At 34.6% G+C, this 21,411-nt stretch overlaps 1 protein-coding gene across 2 annotated transcripts in view; it reads left to right on the top strand.

The window, feature by feature from the left end:
• The window catches only part of Mocs1 (Molybdenum cofactor synthesis 1), a 59,344-nt gene that overhangs the window by 25,908 nt on the left and 12,025 nt on the right, over window positions 1-21,411 (top strand). For both annotated transcript variants that reach the window (XM_089091242.1, XM_089091241.1), the window contains exons 2-4: window positions 10,139-10,365; window positions 12,392-12,762; window positions 20,056-20,141. In XM_089091242.1, coding sequence (XP_088947368.1) covers window positions 10,139-10,365; window positions 12,392-12,762; window positions 20,056-20,141 — 684 coding nt within the window. The remainder of the gene's footprint in view (window positions 1-10,138; window positions 10,366-12,391; window positions 12,763-20,055; window positions 20,142-21,411) is intronic.

The raw sequence follows: 21,411 nt of genomic DNA, 5'->3' as shown, positions 1-21,411 counted from the left end.
TATGAACTCTCTTTATCCATGGGTATTGTCTCACTACTCTTTGACGTGTGGCAATTATAAATGGCTTGACAATCCATGTGTCTCGAATTTCCCCGACATTGCCAGTGTTGAGGAGAATGGGGCACAGGGGTGTTTTTTTTAAATTGACGGTGAAATACCCATGGAAATCCATGACTCGGTAAAAGACTTTGTTTTTCCGTGCATAAATAGACCGGTGGGTAGTGATTCTCTGAGCCCCTACAATTTATCTTTAGCAGAGGATGGGAGTATGCACTGGATACCTTCAAAACAAAAACTAATTGTCGACCTCAACCCGAGACAGAATATCGTTGTCCCTCACGTGCTTTTGAAATGGATGGTGTCCAATGGTTTCAAGGTCACAAAGATTCATAGAGCCCTCCAATTTGATCAAAAGCTCTACATGAAAACGTTTATTGACACCTTTGTCAGTAAGCGTTCACAAGCGAAAACGAAACTTGAAAAAGAAATCTATAAAGTGATTTTGAATTCAGTTTTTGATAGAATGTGCGAAGCGTACGATACAGAAGTCTATATTACATTGTAACTAAGCCCAAAGATTTTGCTAGAATCAGCGCGGATCCAAACTTCACAACGTTCACAATCATAGACTTCGATATGGTGCTCCTACACCGTAAGAAAAGAAATATTTTATTAAACAAAAATATTGCAGGCTGAAGTGCAATAACTGAAATATCCAAGAAACTCCTGTTGTCATTTTATTATAATGTATGCAAGGTACAGTGGCCGATTGAGGGACAATTTCAAGTGTATTGCGGGGACACTGATTCACTACTGTTAAAAGTCAAAACTGAAAATCTATTGAATGATTTGGAAAATGGCGAGTACATTAGCTCACAAATGGACTACACTAATTGGGACGAATCCCTCTACCCAGAGCTTGTGAAACGCCAGGCCCCAAATCAATTGTTAATGCTAAAATCTGAAACGGGTAGCGATCTGATATCCAGTGGTGTGTTTCCTGATCCGCAGGTATACTGTGTGGAAACGCACAGCAAGAATATCAAACAAGTTCGCAATGGGGTACCTACACACTTTGTAAAAAATAATTTCGAAATGATTGTGTATATAAACTGTGTGGAACGTAGTTTAGGGCCAAGAGCGAAAGTCATGGCGATTCGCTCTTTACAATATAAAAACTACACAGTTAGAGCTGAGAAAACGCCATTTCGGATATATCGGAAAAAGTCTATGTGCTTGTGGTGCGTATGAAGATACTACCACCCGGCAATTATCTAATTTGAGCCCGATTTTATTGCGTAGAGTAAATAAAATAACTTGGTTTAGAGAAAGTAACTTAAATTCATTTAGAAAAAAGTTTAAATTGGATGGGAGGGTTTTTTGGGTAATTTAGTGTTTTTAAATTCTTTTTAATTCTATATCACAAACAATTTTCAATGTGTGTGTGTGCAAGGCAGATCAATTTCCACTATTCAATGCCAGCCCCGGCCCGGGCCCGCCCCAGCGGGCCCCCGCTTCCCGGTGTCCGGTGCTCCCCGGCCCGTCGCAGTGGGCCCCCCAGCCGCCACAGCGGCCGCCCCCCCGGGGGGGGGGGCGAAGAGGGACCCCAAAATTTAAAATACTGTAAATAAAAGTGATATTATTTCAAGTGCTTTATTCTAATAAATGTTGTATTTTTCTATAAATAAATAAAAAAAAGTGTATTTATTTAAGTGTTTTTTTTTCTCTCTACCAATGAAGATTTTGTATTTTTTATTATAAATAAATTTAAAAAAATGTATTTTTTCATGTTTAGTGTGCTTTTATTCTCAATGTATTTTTTAAAGTATTTCTAATTTTTTATGCATATAATAAATGAAAATATGATTCTTTATTCGTCTTCTTCTTCTTCTTCTTCTTCTTCTTGAACGGAGTAGTAGTAGTAGTAGGCAAATTATTTAGTCATTAGACAGCGATAGCCTACAGTTAGTTGTCTGGGTAAATTGTTGAAGGGAACATCTATCCATTTAAAACACTATTCAGATCGTTTCTGTGTGGGCCCTCAATGTCGTGCGAAACAAAACTCTTAACTAAAGTCATAAAAAATTGCAGTAAAATGTATCTGGAGAAGCCTAAAAAGATAAACTAGTGTTAAATTATTTGGCAGGAGTCTTGCCAAAATATAAAAATAATTGTAACCATGGGATTGGTGCAAATACAATTCATACAGGGACGTGATGTTTTCAGCATTATTGAACCAAAATCTTAGCTGATTATTGACGATCTGGCTGATTCTATTGAACAGTGGTCCCTGGAAATGCTACAAATGTTCAATGTTCGCTCTCATCGTGAACAGATTTCCGTTACTCTGGTTCTACACAATATCTTTCATCAGAGCAAACACTTGCATTGAACTGTACCTACTATATCATCTACAAAGTTGTTCGTGATTCTAGCTCGCTAATAACTATCAATAAAAAGATCTATACAGGCGCTCCCAAATTTCTGCTCTCAGCGTACAATAAGGCAACTAATAAACCCAATGGCTACATCCTATTGGATCTTAATAAAAATACACACGAGGATTTGCGTGTAGTCACAGATATTTTTGACAATGAAATTACAGTATATCTCCCTGTGAACACTAAAAAGACCTATTAGTTGCTATCATGACACTGAAGAAACTACATGAAAATAGACATCTGTTTTCTGTTCTAAGCAGTTCAAAACCCTCGCTTAGGAAAGCCATACTCAAACATGGTATTGACAATGATTTCATTAATCTAATATCTGAACTTTGTTTAAATTTGACCGAGGGTAATGTTCAACTGCCAGAAGTATTTAAGCAACAGGCAAAGAAACAGCATTCCTTCGTACATACAGTGGCCTCTAAAAACAAAGGGAATAATTTAAACAGGAAATGACTTCTTCAGGCGGGCCGTAGCCTTTTCACACTTATACTTCCAATAATTGCAGAACTTGTAAACAGTTTTCTCTAGAGAGAGAATGGCAAAATCCTACAAATTGACTCCAATAGAACTCGCTCTCTCACCCGTGGAACACTTTGAGAACAATCTGAGAAAATTCCTTGACAATGAGAATATTGAGGATGATAAAAAAATGCTTTTACTTCAAGATGTACTTCGCCGAGTGGACAAACATAAGTCCTATCGTGTGAAGCCCACTGCTGCTGCTGTTGCTATTGATCACAAAAAAGAATCATCTCAGGATTCTGATGGAACGCAATTAAAGAAGGAGGAATTGGGTTCAATTGTAATTAAATTCTTAAATAAAAGCCCCAACTATGAGGTTGAACACAGTCAACGACTCCCAGCCTTTCTCATGGGATGTGGTCAAGGTCATGTTCAACTTGAGAACATTAGGGAAGGTACTGTAAGTGTAAGTAAGAGCTATAATCTAATCGATTAAATCATTGACATATTTATAAACCGTAAAGGAATATTAAACATTTGACGCTCATCTATACAACTTTCTAAATACATTAAACTTCCCCAAAAGTCTTATTAGCAATAGACAAATTCTAAAAAAATTAAATGAACCTGCATCATCATCATCAACAACAACAACAACAACAACAACATTAAAACATGAAGAAGAAAAAGAAGAAGATTTTAAATCAATCTTGGAAAATACTAGCACACCTAGTGGAAAAAAACTTGAAAATGATGGCGAGGAAAAAGCGAAAACGTATCTTGTCACCATCCACAACTAGTATACAAAAGGGTAGCGGACGTTACACAACGTGTTTACGTTCAAAATGGTTGAACGTTCAATGGTGTTTATTAAGATACTGGTGAGGCGGGGAGTTTAAGATCCCCCACCACTCTTTCTAAGGTCACGGGTGTTCACGCTAAAAGTCCACAAGACTATCTAAAAAATTAACCAAGTTACACTCTGCACAGAAATCATAGAATTCTTGCCAATCAATATCGAAAAACTAAAGCCTTTTTCCCATTGCATATAATGCAAGCAGATCTCCTAACTATAAATGAGGTTCAACAATGTCATAATACACCACAAAAGTATATCGTACTTGCAATCATCATTTTTGGGAGCTAAACATATGCATGTCCATCGCAGTGACAGAGAGACGTTGAAGTTGATCTTTTTATAGAAAGCTTTTTCGAGAAGAATTCGTATAAAAAATGCAAATGTATTATGGTAGTGACTTTGTTAATTCCTATGTTGCAAAAGTACTAGTGAAATATAGTAGAGTGCTTTGTCACAGACATTGTCTTATAAAGGCTGCATTGGCTAAACAATTGGTAAGAACTATTCGACATTTAATTTCGAGATATGGTATAATGAAAAATACACTGACCTTTATTCATGATGTAGATAAACTAATGTCGATTTATAATCAGTGAGATCATTGATGAGTGTTCTACTCAAAACCAACAGAAGTTCATCATTATGATCATGGTACAATTGCAACCTATCAAAGAGAGTATCCTAACGCATCGACTTTCAGGAACAAAAATAAATTTATTGTTGGTGATACTATTTTATGTAATAGAACAACTAATGTTTTTGAAAATTTGAATTACTTGTTGTCCACATAAATTTTTAAAGTGTCAAAAATCCTAGACAATAGACCCATAAATTATATTTTGCTTGATACCAAAGATAAAGAGATTCTCGGTGGAATTTATAACTATGAACTACAAAAAGTTAAAGATAATGGTTAAATCTATCAAATTGAAAAGATATTAAATACCCGTACTCGCATGAGTAAGAAAGAGTCACTTGTTCGGTGGCTAGGATACAACTCTGATTTTGATTCTTGGATCGGTGTCGAAGATATTGACAATGCCCAATGATTTCTATGTTATTTTTATGTCCAATGTTTCCGATCCTCTCTACAACGACTTGAATACGACAAGTGATTTTTCGACAAAACTCTCCCCCCCCATCAAATTTGACGGTCCGTATGAAGTGGCTCTTGTCGACTGTATTCTCAAAAATACCTATGACATCCTGAGAAAGGATCGTATGTATGATATAAAAGTTATACCATTCGATTGGACACTCCTCGTCGACTATGAATGGGTTGAAGCACTTAGATCTAGCGAATATCCACATGCTAAATTGAAATATATTGAATACGATAATATAACAGATTTGTGTCGTACAATCAATAGAAAAATCTCATATCGTAGGAATTGTCATTTTCCATTCGAATTATTCATCGGAAAACGATAAAATTTACATTACATAGCCTATCGACACTTAAATTATTATTCTCAATGATAGTCTGAGAAATGTTCTTGGATTTAAACTGAATATGATCAATGGGAAAGATTCTGGGATCCATCCCGTTCATGGGAAAAGTCAAGTTATGTTTGCTGATTATTCACCTTCTTTTACTTAATAATCTTGCCTGTTTTTCAATGCATTCTTGTCAGATACATCGGGCATTGTTAGCTCAAATGCCTCCCTCTTACGTTATGTTGAACAAGAAAAATCTCATGAACTTGTTAATCACTATAATATAAAGCATCTTCAGTATGTTCCTGTAAACACTTCGTATTTGGAACTCTGTCAGTTAACACTAAGAAGTGAATTGGGGGATCTTCGAGCAATAAGAAAAGGCTTAGCAGTGATTACATGTCATTTTCGACCCATTGTTGGTGACAGCACAATCACCTAAAATGAACAATAGAAGAATTCCATTTGTCTGTCCCGATATCGATTGCTATTTTGGTGCTTTGAGTCCACGTCAAATAGCCAATGGATTGGACTACTACAAGGGATGTACTACAATGTCTGGATTTGGACCTGGTAGCTGGTTTGCTAGGCTCTTTCATTCTGCACTACCCCTTGCTAGAAAAAATTTTGTACATGCTGCATCAAATTTGTTACCTCATCACTAGAGAACTGGGGGTTGGGAAAGAATTTCAAGGAAAGTGCTAAGGGAAATATTATATGTTTAGCAAGAGCTATTTGTAAGCGCTTAACATCTTGATAAAACTGGGAGGTATTGAAAAGGAGCTGTGCGCGTCTTTCACTTATCAGTCTCCACACTGGCGGGAATTTAAGGACATCAATTAGGACTTTGAGGAATAAAACAAGGAAGAGCAATAAGCAGAAGAAGAAGAAAAAGAAAAAGATTGTTAGATTAAAGAAGGATTTCTTCTCTTAAGATGAGTTATCACCCCCAAGGAATCATATCCATCAATTAGTTCCTCATTGAATCTATTCAATGCTGAAAATGTTGATGTCAGTGTCAAGTATGGCTACTATGAACAATTTCACCCCCAACAACCCCTGTAGGAAAATATACACTTTCAAATATTTTCGAATGAAGACTACTTCATGTATTTGTCGTCAATATTTATTGATTTAAATATCGCGGTGACGAAAATGTCTCATAATACAACTACAACCGATGGAGATGGTCCATCCTATGAAAACTGTATTCAACACAGCCTATTGAAGCAAAGTAATGTATTTATTAATGGTACTTGGTGAGCACTAGCAATAACTTATCCAACTATGCAAGCTACCTACAATTAATGAAGATGACACCAAAGGAATACAAGGAGTTGAGAGGACAATCATTGGGCTATAATTATCGATCAGTTTTTGATACTGAGGGTGAGTTGACTACTGCAGGGACCCAGGAGCATCATCTGGTTGGAAAATTAAATCATGAGATATTCAATATATCCCAATGACTACCCACCAATGTCAAGATTGACATAAAGTTACAACTGGCCCCATCAGATTTCATTTTGAGAAAAATACTTCCTGCAGCACCCGATGCAAATGTCATTGTCACATCGGCAATTCTCCACGTCCGACAACAACAGGTTATGAGCTCTGTTACACTGGCATTGGAAAAGCTAAGAGCCAATGGCAACAACATTAAACTTCTTGTTCCCCATACGATCACCAATCAACGTCACCTTGCCACTGACTCTCGTAGCTATAGCGATTCATCATTTATCAATGGAGAAATCCTATCAAAATTGGCTTTGGCCTTTGTAAAGAGTGACATTGCCGTTGGATCCTGGACTGATTCCCCCCATAATTTTGATTTTCTTGGTCTATCTAGCTTTGTGTGGAAAGTGAATGGTACTCCACTGTACACTCTATCTTTTGACAAAAAATCCTATAGAACTCTGTACGAGTTGACCATGCAATCCCTAAATCATGACTTTCAACTATTTGAAAATAGAATAATCGATTCAAAGTTTTTAAAATATCATGGGTTAATTGTTCTGGACTTGTCGAGAACTCAGGATATGAGCAGAGTACGAACAGGGACTATTCGCTTAAACTGTTCATTTGCTAATGCTCTGACAGAGAGTATCACGCTAATATCACTAAGTCAATTTGAAACCTATTTGAAAATCATATCTGACTGCACTGTTCTACTAGACTTAGCATCATGAGCCGAAACCAAAAAATCAACGTTTTTAATATAGATCCAGACATATCCCTGTAGAAGTCGTATTGCATAGCCTCGGACTTCATTGAAAAAATGCCAAGCGTTGACAATACCTTAATAGTTGTTAATAGCAGTTCATCAACTAAGACGGCCAGTCGTTAGATATACATCTTCCAAACATCGAAGAGTATTGAGTGTTTTGATCACCTTGGACTTTAGTACAAATTCTATACGTTATATATCATCAACTTTATTGAAAGCAGTGGGAAAATCATTTTTTAAAATCAACGAAAAGTAAAGGATTTAACGACTAAGACCTGTGAATCTCATGAAATAGTCTTTTTCTTGCTCAGTTGTCGTGGCTACACATATAAGCATTTTATCAAAATCTACGTTGACAAATCTCGATTGTACGACTCTAGTGAAAAATATACTTACAAGCTTATTTAATATTGATTTTAGTGCCCTACGAATAAAATGTTCTAAAAATGTATGTGAAACTGTTTATTAATAAAAATTTATATACATGATAAAACGACTTTTCTACTCTTTAGATTTCATCTTCTACTAGGTATAGGTATTTGTCGACAACGACTAGTGCAGTTAGATTATCTGAATTCACAGAGTACTGATCCTCATGTACTGCAATGTCAAGCTCACATTTTCTACAGTAGATTGTAACTTCACTCTTTTCATATCTCTTTTTATAGTTAATTATACTATTCTCATTCATTTTATATAATTCACATGTTGCAATTTGCTTATCTAAACTAATTTCATAAACAGCGTACTCAGGTGGCAAATCATTTTCTTTCACAGTCAAATAAAACTCAGTGGGGTTACAATCATAATACCCATTATATTCACAACGATGACGTAGAAACCATATTCTTTTGCTGTTCCAGCAGTTGAATCTGTAACCTGGTCCTTTCTCCCAGAACAATCTAAAACCACGACGATACCAATCTCGTAGCAATAAACTAAAATCACGCTTAGGATTCTTTCCAATCATACCGGGATATGTATTCTCCCTCTGATTACATTTATCATAATGGCCATTGGAGCATAGGTTGCCTCTAGGATGAGAGTCACACACCTCTGCAAGACAGGAATTACAACCTTTAGTTTGTACAGCATATCCTCTATGTAATTTACACGGGTTGCATAATCTACACTTTTCATCATACTCATGAATCATTGTGCAATTCTCACATGTTGACCAGCTGCCCAGTGTGTACATACATAGTGGACATGTATGGAACATTTTTTCAAGTGTTGACACTCTCACTGCCACAATGAAACTGAGCTAGCAACAACAAAAAATTGTCTGAGATAGAGAGAGAGAGGAGTAAATCATCCCTGAGCACCATCTTTCTCATGAAAAAAGTCCTAAATTTCAAAACTTATGTTTAAAAGCATATCCACAATATTCTTTTTGTATGTCACAATAAGTGTATCAATAGTTTATGTACAGGAATTTCAATTAGTAAGCAGTTGCTTCTTATCAGGCTAATATCATGGAAGATCAGTTTCCATTATATCCACAAGGATTCTCATATAATGTATCTTCCTTCAAATATCTAACTCCTCAAAATGGTCATCTACAATTAAATTTTTCTCCATAAACACTAGATTCCCCAAGATTCGCTCTTTCTCAAATCTAACCATTTTTTAGTCCTAACACTCTTAGAACCAATTTCAGACTAACCAGAATTTTTCTACTCTAAAAAATATACGCTAGTCTACTTTAGAAAGAAAAATAGTTTTGATTCAGAAACAATTTAATTGAACAAATTTACAACAATAATATTCACTGATGCACTTTATTCTCATCAATATATTTCGATATGACGTCTAATAGTGATCGGAATTTATTTATATGGAGAATATTCACTTCTCCAGGAAAACATTGTTGTTCCTCCTGCTTAAAATTGCTTAATTATATCACGTATCTAGCATACATGCTATCCCATTCAAGGCATAGTCTATAGCCAGCGGTTATTTCCACAGCCACATTGGGTACTCGTATATCGTTGCTGCTGCTGTCAGCTCCATCATTAATCTCCAATAATGTAAATGCACCACTCATTTTTTCTCTACTAATATCCTCTCAAATAAACTATTCTCTGAATTCAATTCTATTACTAATATGTATTGTAGTGAAAACCATTCCTTTTATTCAAATCCCAACCACAAATCAAGTTATCGTATATTGAACAACCTCTGATTAGCTCATAAAAATGTCTACGTCAAACGGTACATTCATTGTGCAATTGACAACAATAACAAAAACCTTGGCAGATTTTCAAAATGTTCACGTGTAAATACTGTGTCAAAGGAATGGGTTTTTCTTGCGCAATTCAATATATTTTTACATGTATTTTTAGAAGTACTAGATAGGTTACTACTGAGGATTGCCATTTTATCTCAGAGGAGGTCAGACAGGAGGGATGGATCAACTAAGAGGAAAGATCTTTGTGTAGTTATTATCAGCGCCCGTTCAGAGAGGGTGGCAGGGTAAGGTGTCCTGAGTGTTTTGATGGACTGTAGCCAGTATTATTTTAACTGAATTGCGTGTGTAATTTGCTATTTTATTTAAAATCTTCTGGGAGGAGGAGAGATTTTTTCCTTGGATGCCACCAACCCTTGGAACAGTTTTGACCATTATGTAAAAAAAAGTACACAACTGGGATCTAGGCTTCCAGGGATATTGATGCATTTGTTCATTTGGCTTTATCGTTTCAGGGCGTTTAGCTGACCTAGAAGGATTGAATACAATTGCTATGACAACTAATGGGATTGCATTAGCTAGGAAGCTACCAGAGCTGAAAAAGGCGGGACTAAACCTCCTGAATATCTCGCTGGACACATTGATACCTCAGAAGTTTGAATTTATAACCCGTCGGCGTGGTTGGGAACGTGTTATTGAAAGCATCGACCTGGCTATTGAACTGGGATTCAATCCTGTTAAAGTATGTTGTAAAAAGAAATTATGTCTATTCTAAACTGTCGATAAAAGGAGCTGGAAGCTCAAAAATTTTCGATTTTGACCTGCAGATTTTAATATTAAATTTTGTCGTGAAACCTCCACTTTGAACATTTTGATTTGATTAGATATTAGAGTGGAGCTCCTGTGGCAATGTTTTTCTCAAATAAGTTAAAAATTATTTAACAAAATATATTACAAAACGAATAGACAATACTAGTGAACCTGCTACAGGAAGGCCTTTGAGGTTAGCTGCCAAAAACGGAAGATGAGCATTGAAAGGGTGTAGTTAATTATTTTTATTTTATTTGAATGAAATGCATCGACTTACACCACTTGACTTATCAGTCCTTGTTGAACATCGTTGAAGTAAGAATGCTCGGACTGATTTTTTTTATATATAGTTTTAATGGTCGTATTTTAATGTCAGTTTCTTTTATATTTTTATTTGTGTTATGCTGAGGACGGCCCTTGGATGTAGAGTCGAAATATTCATTTAAAGTTTGGAATTTCGCTGTTTTTACTACTTTTACTTTCAAAATAATTTTTTTGACATTAAGACCAATGGCCCGCGTAGTGCAGTTACAGATCTCCTGATTCTTTGCCTTCGGCCGGGAGTGCTAAGCGTGGTTGGGGCTAGGTCACCTGATTTTTATGTAGATTTTTAAAGCTTTTAGTTTATCACCAATTTTTTCTATTGTTACCAATATTACCTTCACCATTATTAGTTCTGAATCAAAACTAAAGTTCCTTTCCCATGAAATACAGGCAAAAAATTGTCAAGTCGAATACAAAACCTTTGAGTCTAAAAGCATAATTTTCCACTATTATTACCAACATTACCATTACAATTATTAGTTTTGAATTTTATCATTATTTTCCATTATTGCCAATGGTATTACCGTCACCATTATTTGAATCGAAACTAAAGTGCCTTTTCCATGGAATAGAGGTTAAAAAAGGGATATGGATTATTTTTTCCAGTTGATAACAAATGTTTTGAGTCCATTATTATTACTGTTACTAATATTACCATTGCCGTTATTAGTTTTATGCTGAAATTAAGGTGCCCTTCCCATGAAATAGAGGAAAAAAAGGGACATGAATCGTATTGTCAAGTCGATTAAAAAATTTTGAGTTTATTATCATAATTTTACATTATTGTTTTCAAGTAGAATACAAAATCTTTGATTTTATTAGCCTTATTTTCCATTATTTCTACCAATCTTACCATCACCATTATTAGTTTCGAATCAAAAATAAAGCGCCTTTTCCCTTCATTTTACCATTACCACTATTAGTTTCGAATCAAAATTGTGACACTTTCCTATGGAATGCACGTAGAAAAGGAACGTGAATTATATTTTTTGGTAGACTACAGAATTTTTGGGTTTGTTGCCGTTTTCCTCCATTGTTACGATTATTAGTTTAGAATAAAATAAAACATTTTAGCTATAATACAGGTAATTCCTTTTTTGCAATATTCTGGAGATACATACGATTTAAAATTCTAAGAAGACTATGAAAGTTTTTGTTTGTTACTAGTTATATTTATTTTTGAAATTAGAATAAAGATATACGACAAGTGTCACGTATACTTTAAGCAACTTCAGTTAAAGATACTTAGAATCGGATTGATATTAATTTAAGTGCAAACAAATTGTTCAACTTAAACTCTGTGGGTCACTTTCGAAACTTTTGTACTGGGCCTCTCGACCCAGTACCCTCTCGACTGGACGATCAACATGTGGGCCACTTCTGCTATATTGCAATGTTAACAGGGCTACGCGTGAGCCCCCCCCCCCCACAAGTGCAGGATCTTGTGTAGGCACCCGCTTCAACATCCTCTAGTGCCGTCCCTGTTTTATGAGTGGAGGATGATAGGCCGCTAAAACTGTGGATTGACTAAATTGTACTCTAAAGAATTATAACCTTTCCCTAGAAGAATTTCTAGATTTATAAATGATTTTTCCTGGTTAGCTCAATTAATGTATTCCAACTTTTTTTTTTAGGTTAATTGCGTGATAATGCGTGGTTTAAATGATGATGAAATATTGAACTTTGTCAAATTCACTGAAAATAGAAGCGTTGACGTAAGATTCATTGAATATATGCCCTTTGACGGTAATAAATGGAATGATAAAAAGATGGTTCCCTATAAAGATATGCTCAATATGATTAAAGGGGAGTTTCCAGAGTTGGAACGGCAACAGGATGTAAAGAATGATACATCAAAAGCATATAAAGTACCTGGATTCAAAGGACAGATTGGATTTATAACCTCTATGACTGAAAATTTTTGTGGCTCTTGCAATAGATTGAGGCTTACTGCAGATGGAAATTTGAAAGTCTGTCTTTTTGGAAAGTCAGAAGTATCACTAATGTAAGTATTCCACTTATGTAGTATTTAACACTTGTTTCGGATATTGATAAAATTGTTAAATGTTCGATTAGCTACAAGATAATTGTCAAACGTTCGATTACCTAAAAGATAAATTTTTGACTCAATACACCTTTCAATACTTTTCAAATATGGCAATTGCTACCATCAAAAATTTTATTTGTAACCCTTAAAAGGGTCCTTATAGTGACAATATTCCTTGTTGCAAAGATTGAAGCATACCCTTGAATTTAAAATTTAATCCAAGTTATTTTTTAACAATCATCTCTTCCAAGCGCATAAATTTATCACAGTAAACTCCTTAATCCAGGACTTTTTTTTAGTAAATTCCTTAATCCAGGACTTTTTTACTTAATTACAATTAAGTAAATTCCTTAATCCAGGACTTTTTTTTAGTAAATTCCTTAATCCAGGACTTTTTTACTTAATTACAATTAAGTAAATTCCTTAAGCCATCACTTTTTCACTTAATTACAATTAAGTAAACTCCTTAATCCACGACTTTTTTTTTATTAAATCCTTAATCAAGGACTTTTTCACTTAATTACAATTAAGTAAATTCCTTAATCCAGGACTTTTTTTTAGTAAATTCCTTAATCCAGGACTTTTTTTACTTCAATTAAGCAATTCCTTAATCCAGGACTTTTTTACTTAATTACAATTAAGTAAATTCCTTAATCCAGGACTTTTTTTTAGTAAATTCCTTAATCCCGGACTTTTTCACTTAATTACAATTAACTAAATTCCTTAATACAGGACTTTTTTTTAGTAAATTCCTTAATCCATGTCTTTTTTACTTAATTAAAATTAAGTAAATTCCTTAATCCAGGACTTTTTTACTTAATTAAAATTAAGTAAACTCCTTAATCCAGGACTTTTTTTTAGTCAATTCCATAATCCCGGACTTTTTTACTTAATTAAAATTAAGTAAAGTCCTTAATCCAGGACTTTTTTTTTAGTAAATTCCTTAATCAAGGACTTTTTTACTTAATTACAATTCCTTAATCCAGGACTTTTTTACTTAATTACAATTAAGTAAACTCCTTAATCCAGGACTTTTTTTTAGTAAATTCCTTAATCCAGGACTTTTTTACTTAATTACAATTAAGTAAATTCCTTAATCCAGGACTTTTTTTTAGTAAATTCCTTAATCCAGGACTTTTTTACTTAATTACAATTCCTTAATCCAGGACTTTTTTACTTAATTACAATTAAGTAAATTCCTTAATCCAGGACTTTTTTTTAGTAAATTCCTTAATCCAGGACTTTTTTACTTAATTACAATTAAGTAAATTCCTTAATCCAGGACTTTTTTTTAGTAAATCCTTAATCCAGGACTTTTTTACTTAATTACAATTAAGTAAATTCCTTAATCCAGGACTTTTTTAGTTATCCCATTCTTCAACATTGTCAGTAGTTCACGGTTTAAATTGAAGTGCCAGAATGTCAACGACCATGTAAGATCAGGGGCGTCCTGAGTCTCAGTTTATTGGGGGGGGGGGTGATCTTAGTAAATTTTTACAGAGTCGCTACCTGATTTATGCCTAATTTTCTGCAGAAATCAAGAATTCTGCTAAATTTCGGCCGATTTTGCAAAATTATCGCCATCGGTGAAAATTTTACCGAGTGCCACAAAAGTTGGGGGGCGGTGCGCCCCTCCCTCTCTTCGGGACGCCCCTGTGTAGGATATCAATAAAAGTACTAAAAGTAATTGTGCTAAATCCTGTCAACCAGATATTAACTTCATTATTGATAGAACCAGCAACTTATATTTTTAGTAGATATTTTTGGTTTTTTAGTTAATTAGTTTGGCAACTTGATTAATCATTCAATTTGTGCATTCACATAGGAAACTATACATTAGTTTTCACGTATTATGCCTTTAGACATTAGGTACTTGTATGATATACCCACTACGGCTCAAGTTGTTCATGGATTGACGCACTGTAAACTGGTTTCTTTCGCTAGTGTCTTTCACCTTAGCGTGAGAAAAGACGAAAACAAGTGGCAGAATAGATGGGAAATATATATTTTGGGCTATATATTTGCACATCACGGAGGTGGGAGTAAAGTACCTGGACAGTGTGAACTCAGAAAACAATTCGGTACTTATTCATTATAACTAAATCAGCGCCATACACGAAAGAAGTCAAGTTTGGTTAATGCTAATGAAATAAAATAAAATGAATATATAATAGCTTAGAAACAAATTTCGGCCATATATTTGTACATTAGGGGGGGGGGGGGTAAGCATAGTATATATTAAATACGTAACCTAACCTAGGTACCTTCCCCCCAGGGGTGGATCCAGGATTTTTTTTTGGAGGGGGGGGGGCAAAATAGGTTGATCCGATAAAAAATTTTTAGGGGGGGGGCAAAATAGGTTGATCCGATAAACTTGCCTTAGGAGCAAGTTTAATTAACGCAAAGTTGGGTTAATTAAGTAAATTAAACTACTTTAGACTGCTCTAGGGGGGGGGGGGGCTTCCTTCGCCCCCTGGATCCGCCACTACTTCCCCCCTGAAGCCCCAAAAAAATCGTTTAAATATTGTAAACTCAAAGAAAAACCACGGTTTGCCATCAATTTATCTAGCAAATACCCGTTTGTCTGGTTTACCTGTACAGTCTATAGCGCTGGTTTAGTTATAATGCAGAAGTACCAACAATTCTTACTTCATAATATGCATAATAATTGTAGCTAACACATTTTGCATGCAGACCCGCTTTATTCCCCCCCCCCCCTAATGTGCAAATATATAGCCCAAATTTATTTCTAAAGTATTATATTTTTATCATACTTAGGTATATTTTATTAGGATTAACATAACTCAACTTCTTGAGTGGTAGTGGGCATACCATACAAATACCAGACATTGTAAGGGATAAATCTGCGTCTGCAGCCTTTCAGGGCTGTGGCAAAGAGAAAGGGAAATCTATAACAGTGGGAACTGGCGATAGTGTCAAAAAGGAAAACCACCAACGCCATAGATGGCGTTGATAGACCAAATACTAGAGTATTTGGTGATCTTTTCCTTTCTCAGCCTATCCTTAACCGTTTGATACTTTTCTTTTAGGTACTTGAAAATATAAGAGAGAGTATAATAGGAAATATAAGGGAGAGTATAGGCGTCAGAATTCTATCACTAATAGATTTACCAGCTAACGGCAACTAGCCTACGTAACCTACCGAGATTTTCTCAAGCTAACGTAAGCCTTTTTTGTGCAGATTGGATTTTTCCAAATTAGTTATTGAAAAAAATAGATTAGTTATCTCTTGAAGAGAAATTTCAGCATTAATCCTAGAAAAGTGAAGATTAATTTCATTAATTATCAAATTTTCTTTAAAATTTCTTCCTTTTTTTGACAGATTTTGGTAACTGAGAAATTTATTTAATTAATTGATTGAGAAATTTAATTGAGGTTATTAATATTGAAATAAAAAAGAACTTTTAATTCCTTTTTAATTTAATTACTTAATTAAGACCTGCACCTGACAAGCCTTTGTCCTCCTTTGGTCTCATGTGGTTGTGTCCTGGGATTAGTTGTTTGTTGCAGTCGAATAACTTGAAAGATCAAAGGAAGGAAATAGAGATTATTTTCCTGTAAATCAGAATGAGTCAATATTACCAGCAAATTCCCGGCAAATCAATATTACCGGCAAATATGCCGATATTACCATCAATATTACCGGCAAATCAGAATGAGTCAATATTACCGGCAAATCAGAATGAGTCAATATTGAGCAAATTAATAAGGATAATGCCAAGCCAAAAAGATGTGAACAATAGATTGAAGCGCAAGAGATAAATCGGCGCTGAGAAACATTCAGGTCTGAAACCTCCCTAGTGCATGCCCTACACCTTCGACGTGTGGTGACTCATGTGGTGATTATAAAAATAAAACTAACACGTCTTTCTCATATGTTGGCCTCAGCTGACTTTGTGCTGTGATGGGTTGATTAGGCCCTAAATACCAAATGAAAAATTAAACAGAATGAATCAGTAGCACTGATATGGGCAAATTAAAAAAAGAATAATATAAAAGTAAAAACAGAAGTGAACAATGGATAGAAGTGTAATGGGTAAATTGGCGCTTGTAAAATTGTAGGTCTGCCGTTCGAACCTCCCTAATACAAGGCCTTCTCCCTCGAGGAGTGGTGGTTCCTTCTGTCGGGCAAATCCGGCAAAACCTCGCAAATTTAAGATAATGGAAGCACTTATTATCGAATTGCCTAACTTAAGGACTGTGGGGAGTTTGACATCCCTAAGGACATAATTAACTGGACATTTCTGGACATAACTGGACCTTTCAACAATGCTGAACAAAATAGCTCTCTCAAAATATTGTTCTCATATATTTTGGGGAATGATGGGCTTGGGGGGGGGGGGGGTTGGCTGTCCTCCATTCACTTTTGATTCTTAAAAAGGGCACTAGAACTTCCCACTTCCAATGAAATGAACTCCATCCGAAGTTTATACGACCACCCGTTCCTTGTATGCTCCAGAGCATAACTTACAAACCTTGCTCCTGGGGCTGTGTCCACCCGGGAGGCATTGTTATATGCTCTTTGGACTATTGTGAAAAAAATGGCTATCTCACAATTTCGATCTGATTCGTTTGGGGAAAAGAGAGTGCTAGTTGCCCAGTATCACTTTGACTCTTAAAAGGGAACTAAAACCTTAAAAGGATCCAGAGGGGTTGTGTTAACCCCGAAGGCCTTGTTATGTGATCTTAGGACTATTTTTTGAACAAATGGCCATCTCTATCGGATGCGTTTGGGGAAAATAGGACGTGAGGGGGGGGGAGGGATATTTGCCCTTGAATCACTTTAAATCTTAAAAAGGGCACTAGAACCTCTGATTTTCAATCCAATGAGCGTACTCCGAAGTTTGTACGACCACCATTTCTATTAAAACCTAATATGCCCCGGGGCATAACTTATAACCCTTGTCCTCAGGGCTTTGGGAGGGTTCTTATCCTCAAAGACATAATTATTGGACCTTTTAACTACGTTGAGCAAAATGGTTATCGAAAATTTGATTGGATGTGTTTGGGGAAATGATGGCCGTGGGAGTGCCCTCCAATTGCTTTTGATTGTTACAAGGGCACTAGAACTTTCAAATTCCAATCAAATGAGTCCCTTTTTAAAGTTTCTACGACAACTTCTATAAGAAGTACCCTGGTCTAAAAAAACAACATTTTACACATATCGCTCTTTACTTAGGCAGCGCTATTGCACTGTTGTGCTGCCTATTATTGCAAAACCAACAGGTTTTTGTTTTAATTTAAAACTGTCTCAGGTCAACTTAATGCTACCTTTAAATACTGTCTGGTCATGCAAAATCATAAAAATGAAGCTGGCATTAACGATAAACATCAAGGTTATCAGACCAATTCCTAAGGAAAACCTTCAATGGTATCTGTCCCAACTCATCATCAGGCTTCTTTAAATTCTTTAACTCAAGAATTTAATTGTTCAATTCCAGAATTTGTAAAGGACTGATGGTGACGTAGCCCAAGCTCGTTTGAACTTTTTGTATAGAAATCCTTCCCATAACCTGAAAACCCAAAGTTATATTGAACTCATAATTGTCTTTATGTGGTTGGACAATCAGGAAAATCCTCGGAAAATGTGGCAAATCCAATAATAAAATAATTAGATAATAATACTAAAAATAAAACTGTTGAGAAAAATAATACTTAAAATAAAGAATAAAAAATTATTAACGCTAATATAAATGATTAAATAGTAACATAGAATTAAAAAATATATAATGTTTAAGTCTTACGTGACAGTTCAACATTTATAACCGGTTCTTGCGGTAAAAAAGATTGGCGCTATTTCTTTGAATTGTATTATATATGTTTGTTTCATGGCCGCAGCCATTTTATTCAACTTTTAAATGCTCACGCAATATAATGGTTTGCTATTTATATCCATTTAATGAAACTATAATTGCAAAAGTATAATTGCAAGTACAAAAGTATAATTGCAAGATCTAGCATTATTACTCGTGCCGCAAATCTTGCTAAAAAAAAGAAGAAACTTTGCCTAAGTAATAATTAAAAAAAGAAGCTCCGTAATGATTAAAATGAATTTCTTTTATTAAGTAATTAAGTAATGTTATTAAATTATAAGAACCACTTAAATTATAAATTATATTATAATTCATTTATATTATAATTAAATTATAATATATTTTAATTAATTTATAATTATATATTATACTTTTTTAGAATTTTAAATGTTCATCAGATGAGGGACCATCAGGCGGGAGTGTTTACTTACCAAGTGCTTAATAGATTATCTCCTGAATATTTTAGAGATTTTTTGAAGTTTAATTCTGATTATCATCATCATATGACTAGAGGTCGTAGAAGCTTAGTCTCAGAAGTAAGGAGTACGAGTCGATCTAGTTTTGTCATTATAAATTATGCAGTTAATTTGTGGAGTGGTTTCCCGGAGAGAATTAGGGAGTCAGAAAACCAGTTTCAGTTTAAAATTAAATTAAAAACTTTTTGTTGGGTGGGAATTAAATATTTTTTATTGTTGTTTTTTTGTTTTTCTGGGAGAGTTAATTTGTATTGAATGGTATGCAAAGAGTAGGAAGAGTGAATGAGTTTGGTTTATGATGAAAGATTGTGTGACGCTGCTCTAAAACGTCATACGTTCTTACCATTTCTACGTTTGTTGATAATGTTATTTAAAAAATGTGGTAAGTGCCAGTTAAGTATGATGTAATTCTTAGTTGAAAATAAAAGTCATCTCATCTCATCTCAAAAACTTAAATTATAAGTAATTAAGTAATTAAATTAATTTTAAGTAATGACTTTAAAAGAAATTTCTCGCTCCGATGTGCCTATCGTCGTCGCTTTATCAAACTAGCGTTACTGCTTCTGCTAGTAATAACTATTTGTATCTTGACCATGGCCATTGTATCCCATTCTTCAGTGTTCATGTCGTACGAGTAGCATCTATATTTGTTTGATGACTGTAGCCATTTCATACCATTTTTAAGTGTCCATGCTATATGATGGTTTGCCATTTATACCCGTTTGATGACGTAAAAAAGAATTAATTACAGAAACTAGCATGGGTACTTGTGCCGCAAATATTGCTAAAGAAATATTTTTAAAAAAGAAAACAAAGGTAATTTTTTCCCTCAGAAATTTAGAACCTTTTTCAGATGTCTTTATGGTCGTGTCTTTCATGGGTAGCATGGAAATGTCTTTGTGACATATTAAATTCATCTAACTTGTATACTTTTCATTTAGGGAGGCCATAAGGTCTGGAAAAAATGATGAAAGCCTTCTTGAAATTATTGGCAAAGCAGTGGGGAGAAAGAAAAAGCAACACGCAGGTAGATACTTTTCATAACATTTATTTGTGAAATGATTACATCTTTTCGTTACAATGCATTCAAAATAAAATCGCAGATACTAAACCAAAAACTACCCGCTTAGCTGAATAGGAGATAAGTTGCTTCAAATGATGTAGGAATTCTCTGTGAATTGGGTCCTTAAGTATATTGGTCCTCTTTTTTTGTTCCTTTTGGTTCTTATAATTTTTGAGTTGTTCTTATAATTTTTGCTTTTGTTGTTGTTGAGTTTCATTTGCTCGATTTCTTGTTTCTACAGTTTTGTTTTTCTTTCCTACATATCCTAAATCTTTTTTTATACGATTATCTTTGCTATGAACATGGCTTTCCGGAGGATTTGCTTGAAATGTTTACGCTTTTCTGCATTTCTTCACTGGCAGCAAATTTGCCTCGTTTTTGTTCAAATTAAATAAAGGAAAATAAGTTTTTTTTTTAAACTGACAGTAAGGAGCAACATTAAAATTAAAATGAGAAGAAATTGTTCCGTATGTGAAGTGGGTTGTCCTCTTCTTAATACCTCGCTCTTCACGCCAAAGTGTTTTAGAACTTTTAAAAAAGCTTCTTATTCTAATTCAACGGCCCTTGTGTTTCAGAAGTCATTATTAAAGAATTGGGAAAAACAGTCAAACTTTAATTCCAAACGTCAAAAAGTCAAAACTTTAACCAAAAAGCCAAACCTTATGGCCGACGTAACCAAAAATTCAAAAAAAATTTAGAAAAAAATTGTATCAAGAAAAAATTACCATAAAAAGCTGATTCAGGAATGGCATATAAATCAGGAGCAGCATTTAATTTCTACAACCGTTTTCATATTACTGGACAAAAATGTCCACGCGGATGGACATGCATTCGTTTGGCTGCCGCTAAGAATTGAAGTTGAAAAAATCGATGCTACGATCGGTAAAAGATACACGAGATCCTCCCGCACAGGTAATAACACTGTTATAAATTACACAATTGGTAATGCTTTGGACAGGAGTTGAAAAATCTCGAGCTGGTAAAGTACATCAGTTTGAAGTATCTGTTTAAAGTACATCAGATCCTCCTGCTATTGCACTGCTATAAATGTACTGTTTGTAATGCTTCGGATGGAAGTTGAAAAGCTGGTAACTCTGGCCGGTAAAATTCTGTTTAAAGTACATCAGATCCTCCTGCATATGTACTATTGAAACTTCAGTTATGTTTAAATTCATGTTTAATTAAAAATTATTCATATTTAATTAATATATTCCTGTTAATGAATAATTCATGT

The sequence above is a fragment of the Artemia sp. Qi Xiang Cuo genome, chromosome 6, assembly GCF_049724085.1.
Source record: "Artemia sp. Qi Xiang Cuo chromosome 6, ASM4972408v1, whole genome shotgun sequence".
NCBI classification, from domain to species: domain Eukaryota; kingdom Metazoa; phylum Arthropoda; class Branchiopoda; order Anostraca; family Artemiidae; genus Artemia; species Artemia sp. Qi Xiang Cuo.
Note: the sequence above shows the minus strand (reverse complement) of the source record. Positions and strands in the feature narration are given on the sequence as shown.